Source organism: Chrysochloris asiatica, unplaced genomic scaffold (genome assembly GCF_000296735.1).
Source record: "Chrysochloris asiatica unplaced genomic scaffold, ChrAsi1.0 scaffold00131, whole genome shotgun sequence".
Classification (NCBI taxonomy): domain Eukaryota; kingdom Metazoa; phylum Chordata; class Mammalia; order Afrosoricida; family Chrysochloridae; genus Chrysochloris; species Chrysochloris asiatica.
The window spans coordinates 9,155,208-9,168,473 of record NW_006408649.1 but is presented as its reverse complement, the minus strand read 5'-3'; the positions used below and the strand labels follow the sequence as shown (position 1 = coordinate 9,168,473).

General features: G+C 42.7%; 1 protein-coding gene across 2 annotated transcripts; it reads right to left on the bottom strand.

Annotated features, from left to right (window-relative positions):
• Positions 1-2,332: 2,332 nt before the first annotated feature.
• On the bottom strand, positions 2,333-7,019 carry ODC1 (ornithine decarboxylase 1). 2 transcript variants are annotated; one of them, XM_006869465.1, is made up of 10 exons: positions 6,901-7,019; positions 6,587-6,660; positions 6,232-6,404; positions 5,851-5,985; positions 5,650-5,731; positions 5,390-5,473; positions 3,861-4,023; positions 3,657-3,769; positions 3,356-3,570; positions 2,333-2,812 (listed from the first exon to the last, which is right to left on the bottom strand). In XM_006869465.1, exons 3-10 carry the CDS (start codon positions 6,402-6,404, stop codon positions 2,668-2,670), a joined length of 1,110 nt encoding a protein of 369 aa, XP_006869527.1. In that variant the 5' UTR covers positions 6,587-6,660; positions 6,901-7,019; the 3' UTR covers positions 2,333-2,667. The 2 variants fall into 2 exon arrangements, with proteins under 2 accessions (XP_006869527.1, XP_006869526.1); XM_006869464.1 differs by having other exon boundaries at positions 2,335-2,812; positions 6,587-6,760; positions 6,901-7,013.
• Positions 7,020-13,266: the final 6,247 nt, after the last annotated feature.

The following is a 13,266-nucleotide window of genomic DNA, read 5'->3' as shown; positions in this document are numbered from 1 at the left end:
CTTTCAGATGAGCTTCATCTTTCAGATGAGCTTCATCTTTCAGATGAGCTTCATCTTTCAGATGAGCTTCATCTTTCAGATGAGCTTCATCTTTCTCCCGTGGAGCGGCTGGTGGTTTCGAACCGCTGACCTTAAGGTTCGCAGCCCGATTCATAACCACTACGCTTCCAGAGCTCCTGAGGTTTAGAGAGCTCCCGCGGAGTGGCTGGTAGTTTCGAACCGCTGTCCTTAAGGTTCGCAGCCCGATTCGTAATCACTACGCTACCAGAGCTCCTGAGGTTTAGAGAACGGAAAAAACTCTTAGCCCTGTGCTGTAGGATAAGCACTGACTGCTAACAAAGTTGGTGGTTCAAACCCAGCAGCAGCTCCTCAGAAACCCCATACAGGATCACTGAGTTAGAACCAACTCAACAGCACTTAACCAGCCCTTGAGTTTGAGAAGAGCAAATGTAAAATACTAAGAGTCATCACTAATATGGGATCTTGTAGCCTTCTTTACAGAGTTTGAAGGTTTGGCGACTCTAACACATGGAATTGCCGGAATTTCCATGATTCAGTCAGGCCTTATGTCAAATTTCTTAGCATGTAATATATACTCAACATTGCCTGCCTTTTAAACATAAAGCTTAATGGGCATCAGATCATGAAGGCCTGGCCATGTTGCAAAGCTGATAGTTATCTTACCTCATCAATGAGGATGCCATCACTAGAGGTAGGGTAGATCTGAAGCTGATTCTTTCCTGCTTGCCACTTAACCTGTTTTCTTTGTCGTTTCTGATAATTCTCACTTGTAAATCAAGGGAGAGGAGACCAGATGTGGTGATGTCACACCCCAGCCTTGGAGAGCAGACAAGCTAGATGTAAAATGTTCACAGGTAACAATAAGTTTGTGTGCACTGCTTGGAAACCAGATTATGGGGGAATGTAGCTCTATACTTAATAAATGACTTTCCTTTCCTTGGGTAAATTTAATAATATTTATTGGCTAAAGGGTAGGATTTATTAAGACTTGTGGCACTCTAGCACTGAACTGCAAGTTAGGTTTGAACTTCAGGATCGGTGGTTCACTCATGAAACACTCTTCTCAGAAATCCTATACAGAGTTGCTGTAAGTAGGAACCAACTCAGTGGTACTTAACAATGTAATGTCCAGATGTGGCACTGCTAAAAAGGGTTCCTGAGTCAGAATTAACTCCTGCTAACTGCAAGGTCAGCGGCTCAAACCCACCAACCGCTCTGCAGTAGTAAGGTAAGGGTGTCTGTTCCAGGGAAGATTTAGTCTCAGAAATCCTTTGTAGTTGTGTACCCCATTCCATATGGTTGCTGAGTGGGTCTTTGGTTAACCTGTGACTTAGATCACTAGTTCAGATGACGAGAGCTACAGTTATTTGATGGTTTTTAATGCCCCACATAAAGCATCTGGCCACTCCAAGCTGCTCAGAGCAGTGGCTTACTAAGGTGACAGGTAGGCTCAATTGTGCAGCTACAGCAGTCAAAACTTCCCATTCTAGGGTGAAGCAGTAGAGTCCACCACCTTTATTTTTGTGGGAGAGTGGCAGCACAAGTTAAGAAAGAAAACACAAAAAGGCCAGTGGTGAGTCAGAGAAAGCAAAGACCTACAATATATAGAATTATTGAACGTCTCAACTACCAAATGTGCTGTATTCCTACCAACTACTTTTTGTAACTATAATCGTGCAACTTGTCCTAAGAGTGAGTGAGGGTGAGAATACCTATGGTCTATGTAGCTCAAGACTCAATGTTCCTATGCACCTCCCCTGGGTAATGGCAGGAAGGTCCGTTAAGCATGAGATTCCTCAACAAGGGGCAGACACTCAGCAAGGCCAACTGTAGAGGCACGAGCTGCCAGCAACAGAAAACAATGCACCAGTCTCCACCACCCTTTTCCTAACCCGATGGCACTAAACAACATCCACAAGGGGCTGGAGTCCTGTGTGGAATCTCACTTAGCCCATAAGATACAAAATTTGTGAGAACCCACAGCAAAACAGAATTTTATTTACTTGAAATTAAAATCCCCAAAATAGCAAGAAGGTATTTCGATGATTTAAAATATTGAAAAACAGCAACCTTCCCTTCAAATAGAGAAATAACTCATTTTGCCTTTGGATTACACTATCAAGTTATTATCTGAACCCTATTTACTGGTAGTATACTTAATTTGAAGTACTTGTTTACCAGGATTTACAGCGATTATTCTCCAGTACAATTTTTCTCAGTTTGTAGGAAGAACATTAAATTCCTGCTTCTAAAAGAACACTCAAGGCAAACAGTTTAGAATGGACACACTGTTAAGGGAAAAAACGTTCTCAATTATGTCAAGATACTTTATTTTAAAACAGGTCACAACACTAAGCTTTTGGCCCATTCTGCAACTGGACAAGCTACAAATGCTTGCTTAGCAGCTGGGTGCATTCTTTAGTAGCATGTTTGAAAAGTGAATAAAAATGCATATAAAACAAATATTCAAATAGTTTCCATAGGAACACAGATAAGTGTGACCCCATCTCATAGTCCTTATTGTTGCATCTGTGCCAACCCTACTCTTATAAAGACATTTCAAAACTAGCAGTAATTAAGTTAAATGGTGCCCCCAAATCCCTTAATTCAAGCTAAACTCGCAGTTAACAGCTACAAAAATGGTATCTACACATTAATACTAGCTGAAGCACAAGTTGTTGGATGGCGTTTCAGTCCACTTTCCCAAGCACAAGACAAAGGTAGGGTGCTGACATCCTGCTCCTCAACTTCTAACGGGAACTCGTGGTTCTTGATTTGCTGCATGAGTTGCCTGAGAAATACAGAAGTGGCATATTCAAACGCTGAGTCACCCATAACTGGGCAGTATCAAACAAGAGTAAGTTATGCACGCACAAGGTATGTTTACTTCCTTGGTTAGTACATCACTAGGAAGCAGTTCAATGTATTTCTAAAGCATGCATTTCTTCAGAACCATCTTTTAGAAACTGGGAAACCACAAGTCACATCCAATAACTATAACAGACCAATCATATAGACACCTACTTGCTCTTTTCTAAAATGCTGATGCCACAGAAATAATCTATGGAGCATAGTAGTAACACTTATTGGAGGGGAAGTGCCTTCTAGTCTTTTTATGGGGGGAGGGGTATGCTATTTTCCAAATTTTCTAAATGAGTAAATACAAGGGGGCTTCGAAAAGTTCATAGAATGTAATAAAAAGATACGGAGTCTTTCCATGAACATTTTGAAGGCCCCTTGCAATCTTAGTATGTGGAGAAAAACGATTTTAAACAATTTCTTACTCGAACAGACAAGCGCAAGCACAAATTCAGAAGGCATTATAGTTACTAACCATGTTGGCCCGGACATCACATAGTAGATAGTTGGTCTCTGGAATCCATTGAAAGTAGAAGCATCAGCAACAGTATAAGCACCCATGTTTTCAAATAGCATCCAATCACCCACATGCATTTCTGGCAGGTCACAGCGTTCAACAATCCGATCAAGACCATCACATGTTGGTCCCCATATGCTAGATGAGTAATACTTTTCATCTGGTTTGGGTCTCTGTATATTTAAGAAAGAGAAAGTTCTATTTGTGTTTGTTATAATCAATCATATGATCATAGTCAAAACTGAAGTTCTGAAGTTACCTTTTGTAGAAGGGGCTTGACGTGTGCATGATCATAAAGGATGCAGTTAAATGATCCATATACTCCATCATTCACATAATACATAAAGGTTTGTTCACTTGATTCATCTTCATCTGGAAGGCAGATCAATCCTATTTATTACCTTAAAACAACTAAAACTTTCAGTTATATATGCAATGATTCAGCCCTTTATACAATTCATACCATCAGAGCCTGTCTGTTCCTTTAGTACAAGTTTCTTGGCAATGATATTAACAGCAAGGGTGAAAGCTGATGCAACATAGTATCTGCCTGGTTCAGCAATGATTTTCACTCCACAATCTGATGGAAAATACTTGTCCAGTGCTGGATTGATTACATTGGTGATCTGTGGGAATATGACGCAAAAGAACATTCATTCATTATGGGAAAGTTCACATGACGAAAAATTCCAGGGCTTTGTAACACACCAGAATAAAACATGGTTCAGAAAACTACAACAACTAATTTTATCAAGTAACAAAAACAAAATAAAGATCTCCCTAAACTCAGTCTGCACATCTTTGTGGTTTCATTTTAACTCTTGGTGGGATATTTTGAGTAGTTTTTTTTTTAATCAAGAAACTCAGTACATTCTGTCTCATGACAACCCTGTGCCTGCCATATTTTTCAATGATTTTTTCAGTAGATTGTTAGGACTTTCTTCTAATTATTGAGTAACAGTATAAAACATAGGAGACATTCTCAGAGTATTCTGTATGATACTGTTACGGTGGACACCAGGCATTATCCAATTGTTGAAACCCAAAAGACTGTGCTACCCAAAGGTTAATCACATGTAACAATCTTACCACAGGAATGCAGTATGTTAATGATAAAGGAAACTAAGGCAAGGGAAAAGGAGCCCTGGTGGAGCAGTGGGTTAGTGTTGGGCTGCTAACCATAAAATATTTAGTTCAACTCTACCAGATGAGGCCATCTGCTCCCATAACAGATTTATACAGTCTTGGAAACCCTACGGTGCAAGTTCTACTGTTTTACAGGGTAACTACAAGTCAAAATTGACTTGACAAGATTGAGTTTTGTATGGGGGAGAGATGAGCACTCAATACTTTGTGTACAAATTTCTCTGTAAACTTAAGATTGCTCTAAAAAACAAAGTCTATTCCTGGTGTGGCACTGCAGACTAAGCAATTGACTGCAGTGTTGGTTTGAACCACAATGTCACTGGTTCAAATCCACCAGTCACGCCTTGGAAACCCTAATACACAGTCTCTATGGGTCGGAACTGACTCCATGGCATTTAACAATTTAAGTATCAGGATGCTGAAATGTTCTTATTTAGCAAATACACATCAAAAGTACAAAAAACTTTTCTAATCGTGCCTACCTCACATAATTTTTGAAGAATAATGTATATTCTTTTTAGAAACTCAAGTATCACATTCAATGGTTTATCTTAAGTTCCAAAGTGACTAAACATTAAAAATGTAAGGGAAGGAACCAAACTGTAGCAAAGCACATTCAGAGGAATGATACAGTAAAGTCAGTGTTTTCTCTAGTAGTTCCACAGCAAGCTAATTATAAACAAAGCATGAGTTAACATTTTCTTTTAAATGTGATCAGCTGATACTGAAGATTTCAGAAAGCTACATTCATATAGTTCCTTTTTGAAATCAAAATTATTTGTTAAAATACCCAAGTCTGGAAATATTAGCTAAATAGTTATACTATATCAATTTTTTATAAAGTACCTCTTCAAATTTAAGTTTCACATCTTCAGATCCAGGAAAGCCACCACCAATATCTAGCAGATACATGCTGAAACCAACTTCAGCCTAGAATTAAGAAAATTTAGAAGTCAATCTAACAGCCAGATTTGTAATAAATAATCAGAGAAGATTTAAGTTTGATGCAGATCAGAGTCTTACAAAAGGGTTAATTCTAGTACTAATACTAGTAGGTTATTGTCAGTCCTGCCAACCCCACTTCACTGAGGTTTCCATATACTTACTCCCATGTCAAAGACACAGCGGGCATCAGAGATTGCTTGCACGAAGGTCTCAGGATCGGTACAGCCACTTCCCACATGGAAACTGAGGTTAAGAAAAAGGAAAAATGTTGATTCTCGCTATTTCTTAAAATACAGGAGGACAATGTCTAAAATGTTGCCTAATATCTTAAGAAGCTGACTAATACCATCATCAGATCTTACCTGACACCAATGACATCAATATTTAGCTCTTTAGCCCGTTCTAACAGAAGTCTACTGGTCTTGAGTGTGGCACCAAATTTAACACTGAGACGACAGACTGCTTTGGAATCATCCGTGGCAATCCGCAAAACCAACCTAAAAGCAAGAGAAGTACATCGAACTTGTAATGAAAGATCACTTAATCAACTAATCAACTTTTAAAACCCCAGTTTAAGTCTATTTGATTTTATTAATCAAAAGTTTTATTTTCTGACTTGTCTCTAATCCAGCATATATACTATGACTGAAATACAGAAATATAAATAATTTTAAAAATTTGAACACGAACAGAGTCTACACCTCCCATGCCCCACCTTCCCTTTAAATGGAGAAATAACTCACTTTGCCTTTGGATGTGCCCTGGCAACTTTCATCAACTCGACTTCGCTATCAAAAGTCATCATCTGAACTCCATTATTGGCAGCATACTTAATTTGAGATACTTGTTTACAAGGATTTGCATAGATTATTCTCTCCGGAGGCACACCAAGACTTTGCACCAATTGTATTTCCATCTGAAAAAGATGAGTGGTGGTGTTAATCATATGTAGCCAATTAATGGAATCAAACAGAAAACTCCGGAAAGCTGTCAATTCTCACATTATTAACATCTACTGCCTAAGTCATGGAATTTCTATCTGCTATGGGGGAACAGGACTTGTTACTGAGATTCAGTTCCTAATTTGTTTTTGCTTACCTTGCTAGCACAGTCAAAGCCTGTCCCGATGGCAGCTAGGGTCTTCACTATGGCTCTGCTATCGTTACATTTGACTGCATAGAAGGGGGTGACACGGGGAAGAGCTTTTAACCATCTTAGATGCTTCTTTAAGATGTCTCCAAGGTCCGCAACATAGAAGGCGTCTTTATCATCCTAAAAGAACAGTGGTTACAGGTTTACTTATTAGTACCTTAGAAGTTCTATTACATTTCTTCAAGACCTCTCTGAAGTTTCCCATTCATCCGCCCGATATTCTGCACTGCCAGCATAGACCTTTATATTAATACACTTACTGAAGATGAAACTTCATTAATTTTTTGGTCCAGAATGTCCTTGGCAGTAAAACCTTCATCAAGGAAATGACAGTCAAAGTCTTCATTACTAAAGTTGGTCATGATTTCTTGATGTTCCTCTGAAACACAACAAACTGCAATGGGGCAGGGAATTCAGTCAAAAGCCTTTGTAAAACGATTTTTAAAAAGACCAGCCTACAACAAAAGTGTAAACTGAAGACTTACACGGAAAACTAAGAGACAGAATTTCCAGATTTTCACAAAGGCAATTCTCCAGGAATTCCAAACAGCACTGAATAATAAGTTTGTACCTTTGGTGCAGCAGTGGAAACGTTCTGATAAAATAGAAGCACAGAATTTGCTGTCAACCGTAGGAACACATCAAATGTTCAGGACCATCAGGACCAGGCATCAGCTAGGCACATACAGAGCAGGTAGGGCACCCAAGGTGAGCTTTCTTAGGAATCCCAATTACTCCTAGGTATAATTCGTATGATTCCATACCGGTGTGGTTATCTAATGATACCACGGGCTCAAACTTTCAGGATTTTGAAAGACAACACAAATTACAGAAAATAGTACTGCACTTCTCAAAAATACTATTTCAAATATTGATTTTTAAAAAATTATATATATACATAAAGTTGAATGTTTATGTGCACTTAGTGCGCATTGATATGGAAGAAAACAAAAAAACTTTTATAAATAAATACTTATTTCTAGGAGCAGTTTCAGCCCTTAGAACCTAAAAAAGCATCACAACCATTATCAATTAAGCCACTATATAAAACATCTTCGTATTTCCTTTCATTATCAGTTTGAACTGCAAGGTAGGCAGTTCAAATCTACCAGCCACTCCTCAGAAACCCTATACAGGGTCGCTATGAGTTGGAACTGACTCGACGGCACTTAACAAGTGGCATCACGGAGCCCTGGTGAGGCTCTGTATATAAACACTGGACTGCTGCCGCAAGGTTGGCAGTTTAAACTCACCAGTCTCTTTTTGAAAATCCTTTACTGGGTCACTATGAATCAGAACCCACTTCACAGCATTAACAAGCGGCATCAAAGAAATGTCTATAGAGCACTTAACTCACTGAGAGAACTCAAGTTTCCTGAGAATTTTATGAGTTACTCTTCATGTTATTTTAGTTGGCCATATATTTGTCAAATTATGTTTCCACATCAATGTAATATTTTGCATTATAATGCTGTATGTATTCACAATCAATATCCTTAAACTGGTGCTGCTTTTAGCAGTTTGCCTATGCCTTTGAGTCAGTTCCTACTCATAGTGACTCTGTAGAGGGCTTCTGGAGAGTCGTGGGGTTAGAACCGCCGACTTTTTCAGCAGTACAGGGCCCATTCTACAGTGCCACACCAGGACTCTGAACTATCTTTAGAGAAAGTCTAATATTTGCTTAACTATGGATAGTAATCATATAGGAGTAATTTGGGGTTAATTTTCTAAGTCCCAAAAATAAACAAAACATGATGTAACAACAAGAGCCACAATCCTTGGCCTTCTGAAACGTGACATGAGTGTAAGCAGTTATTTTCAAAATGATTGATTTTAACCTATCTAAATTCTGCCAGTTAGGGTTTCTTTTTTTTCCACTGTGCAACCCATTTCAGTGCTACAGCCTATGGGTAAGGAGGCCAGGCAATGGTTCAGGGCTACAGTTTGCTCTGGCATGGGACACTATGAGAGGCCCACGGGGAAGAGCCTGCCATAAATCCAAACCCATGCATAGAAGACATTGTTTTAAGACCAAATCTAATGTGACTTTCTGGCATTGTCAACCTCATAAATCGACTAAAACATCCCTAGGGAAACTTAAGAGAAAAATGCCAAAAAAACACCAATTTTTGTCTATGTAACATTTACAACTGGCTAATAAATAGGGACAAATGATGACAGAGTGGATTATTTAGGAACTTGTCGAATATCTTTAAGGTATCATTCAGGTTTAAACTTCGAAAGCTTTTTTCTTTATTGCATATTTAAACCAAACTTGTGATACAGAAAAATTTCACCAAAGAACATCTTTCATATGGCAGTTATGTTGAAAGCAACATGAATTAATTCAAGCAGAAACTCACAAGCCAAAATTAAACGATACCCAATATTCAGTCTGAATATGTCAGCAAACTTTTGATCAATGATTAATATTCTCGAACACAATGGGTCTTTTCTGAAAATCATGGGCTGGTTCCCATGTGCATGTCTTTTCGCCTGAAAAGGGGGACGGGGTCTTAAATTCCCATTTTTCCACTAATTTCCTCACTTCCCCTCTTAGAAATTTAACACTTGAGGCTCTTCTTAAATCACAAAGTCATTCAAAGACACTATGTCAAAACTCCTGGTGTGGCGCTGTAGGGTCAGCACTGGACTGCGAACCACAAGGTCGGCAGTTCAAACTCACCAGGAGCCCCTCAGAAACTCTACACGGGATCACTGAGTCAGAACCAACTGCACTCAACAGCAGGTCAAAGTTAGGTGAATTATGCCAAGGTTACCTTAGCAACTCCCACGGGTGTCATTTTCCTATTTGCACAGTATCAACAAACACTACACTCAAAACTTTGGAAAAGTCCAGGGAAACAAGGCTTATAAAAGTTATCATTAGGTATGGGCGTCTGGGAGTGTCAGTCGGGAGCTGTTTAGACTCCTACAGATCTCACCTCCTGCACCTGCCACACAGCTTGCAACAAGGGCTTGCCAACAGAAGAAAAAAAAGTGAAGGAACGAATGGTCTTCACCAGCTTCCGGTAAGACGACATCGTTTGGTAATAGATGTAAGGCAGACAAATGGGCTACATATCCGCAATGGCCCCCTCTAACCGTGACAGATCATGCGGCAGAGAACCACGGCTGCTGCGTTCCAGGTGGTGGCCGCCGTCCGGCAAGGACAAGGCACGTTAGCACCCCCAATTCACAAAAGGGAAGCGAAGCCTGGAGGGGAAGTAGCTTACCAAGGTCACAGGGTCTCGAGCTGGGCGCGAACTCTCAAACCACGGCCCGGCTGTGTGACCACGTGGGCCGGGCCGGGGTTTCCTTTCTCGCAGCCGGGCCTGGGCCCCCGCAGACCCGAGATCCCGCAGGCCAGCGAGCCGTTCACGGACACGTGGCCGGCCTCGTTCCCCCCTCCAACTGCCCGCGACCACAGCCTCTCACCTTAGCGTGCACGGACGCCGCGGACGGACCCCATGGAGGGGCCGCAGGGAAAGCGCAGAAGAGCGGCTCAGCAGCTCCTGGCGCTGTCCCCGCCGCCTCCGCCGCGCCCGGTCAGCCGCCCGCCCGCCCGCCTCGCTCCCTCCCGCCGGAGAACCGCCGGCCTGAGGTGGTGCTGAGCTGCTGGCAGAGGGGCGGCCGACGGCGGCGGCTGGAGGGGACTGACAAAGCCCGACACAGCCGCCGCACCGGTACTTATAGTGCCGGGTGTGTCGTCATGGAGACGCACCAGCTCAAACCAGCCGCGATCGGTTCCGTCCGGGAGTCTTCCAAGGGAGGGGGCGGAAACTCGGCAGAGGCCAACCCCAGGCCGGGCGTAGGGAGGGGGTGAGGGGCGCGGACTGTTAAACGTCAGCGTATTCGAAAGCCGCCGGCTCCGCGCGTGCCCGCCAGGCCGCCTAGCACTGCCTTCTGGCCGCCTCACGCCGCCCCCGGCTCCGCGCCCCACCCAGCCCTAGAGCCGGTCCGCGCACGCGCACGACCACAGTGCCGCAGGCCCCACAAGCGCCTCGGCCGCTCCCTCCCGCGCGGGGGCGCTTGCCCGGCCCTCTGCCTTAGGCAAAAAAAAAGCTGCCGCCGCAGAATTTCATTATCCGCGCCATGAGGAACTATATTTCCGCCTAGAATTAAACGCTTCGTGCCCCTGGGCAGAAAAAAAAAAAAAAATAGTAGACGTAAGCGGAGGTACAGTGCACCGACTGCGTGCGGCCACGTGGACGCCACCGAGTGGACTGGAGCGCCATCACAGTGTATCCGTTCGTTCGGAAGTGACCAGAAAATGATTCTAATCTAACTCCGCGTTTATAGCAGTGACTAGAAGGAAACAGAGACTAGACAGGGTAAGGGGACTTACCACGGGCCACCCAGCAAGTTAGTGGTAGAGTTGGCAGGCTGTTCTACGCCTCTGCCTACGTGTTCTAAGTAGATATCCGATAACTAGAGGCATACAAAGAATATCCTATTATTAAAACAAGGCGGAGACTCTTATATAGGATCGTTAGGGGGAAAGAGGTCAGGAGGTTACAGAAACCGTAAAACCATCAAGCCGTAAAACCAACAATGCCCTTTATCGCATTAGTTGAAACTCATCAATAATAGAAATCTTTCAGCACAAGCTACAACTGGCACGCTTTGAGAGACTTACGTAAATTCCAACTCACCGAAAATGATTAAGCAGTGAATGCACTTAGCAAAAACCACAGAAGAAATTAGGAATCCTTAGGGGGAGCAAAGTGAATGATTGCGCCTCACCACTGTGGGGTCCCCTCACTGGGAACCCACCCCAGTCTGCTGCCTCAGACTTGAAGGAATTTGGGGCACTTTTTAAAATTTCGTTTTTACCACTTGTTCCCTTGAAAACAAAATCCAATAGATAGAATCCTGTCCCACCCTAGGGTGTGGTTTGTGACAGGGCGGCTGATGATTTTTTTTTATGTAAAACCAGGCCTGGCCTTACAGGGGCTCCTGGACAAGCTCAGCCTCTTGCCCAGCTCTGCCTCCAACTTGCTGTGTGATCTTGGGCTAGTCACCTCCCCTTGCCTCAATTTCCCCATCTGCAAAATGAGAAGGTTGGATTTGACCCAATGATCTTTACACCCACAAACCATATGGAATTTTGTTAGATTGAGGAGTTTTTGAGGGCAGGATTAAATTCTATATCTTTGTAGCCACACTACACACCCCTTCCTACCACCTCACTGCCTGAGGCATTGTCAGTGAAGACTTACTGAATAAATGAATGAGTGAGCTAACTTTCTCCTGATTGTTCAGAAATAAGCATGGGGGAAAACTTCAGCAGGAAGCGAAAGTGGGATTTCACACTTAAAATGCAACACTCCCCTTTTCTCTCAGCACCTTGATCATTTTTTAATGAGTCCTTGAGGAACCACTGGGTGCCATATACCAGGACTATACAGAGAAGGGGACTGACTATCCATTCTTAACAAGCTTAAGTTTCTCTCAAGACCTGAGAGTAATAAAGGTAATCCATCAGAGAACACTGCATATTGCTTCAAGCACTTAAAGGGAAAATATCTTTGATCCCTTCATGGTGAATCCCCTGGTGATGAGGTATTTGTCTCCCTCTCTTAGAAGAAACATTTTGTCCAGGGATTCAGTTTTCTTCACGTCCGGGAAGTCACCTGTGTTCTGTGCAGAACTCATGTGGGGAGCTCTGCATGGGCCACTCCAGGCAAACACAGGGTCCCTTATGTGGCCTACTGGCAGAAGGGACCAGATATCTGGGTTGTGGGTTCCCAGGCACAGCCTGAGATGGAGAAAATGACAGACCAGTCAGAGGCAGCCCCTGTTGTTGCTGCTTTGTGACGTTGACCACCTCCATTCCTTCACCCGGACAGAAAGGATTTGGGTGATATCCAGAGTCCCTTTTAGCTCTGTTCTGTGATTCTGTTTTAGATTTTAGAAACCTTAAGTGCAATAGAGAAGCAAGCTCTTGGTTCAGGTCTGTCCTTTAGCTGCACACATGCCTGACTCAGAACTCTGTTACTCGTACACACAGGTGCCTCTCCTGCCAACCATTTTCCACACACAAGATCATGCTCACATGCTGTACTTTCCTCTGGGAGAAGAACAGATGCCTTGTCCAGATGACCCAACTGGCCCAGATAGGGAAACAAGGGAAGAAGGCAGTGGTGCTGCTTCCTCCGAGAGTTCTGGTCTTGCCAGCTGCCGGCAAACTTTCTTTGCAAGGCCCTTGGCATTAGCTGTGGGAGTCAAGAAGGCCTGAGTTGTAACACCTGATTGCTAAACTGGACTCAAAAAGAAAAATTGGTAGGGACTAAGTCTGGCCTTATTCAAATACCACTGCCACAGGTCTAACCCATAGTGACCCCATGATCATCAGAGTAGAGCTATGCTTTATAGGGTTTTCATGCTTGTCACCTTCAGAAGCACATCACCAGGCCTTTCTTCTGGAGATTGGTTCAGACCACCAACCTTTCAGTTAGTAACCCAATAATTAACTGAGTCACCCAAGCATCTTTATTGTCTTTCTGTGTATTTTTCAGTGAATGCCATCATTTTTCTTAAAAATACATCCCTGAGAGAAAGGTTATTGTAAACTATGGGATGCCAAGCTCCTACAAATTATTCTTATATAGAGATGAGATTTT

Bases quoted from the DNA above. Each gene is read 5' to 3' on its own strand.
- ODC1 (XM_006869464.1), bottom strand. From the start codon at position 7,002: ATGACCAACTTTAGTAATGAAGACTTTGACTGTCATTTCCTTGATGAA. The intron at 4,024-5,389 runs GTACTTTATAAA...ATATTCCCACAG, and splicing joins TGAAACTTAAATTTGAAGAG to ATCACCAATGTAATCAATCC. The intron at 3,571-3,656 runs GTAACTTCAGAA...TTAAATATACAG, and splicing joins TCAAGCCCCTTCTACAAAAG to AGACCCAAACCAGATGAAAA.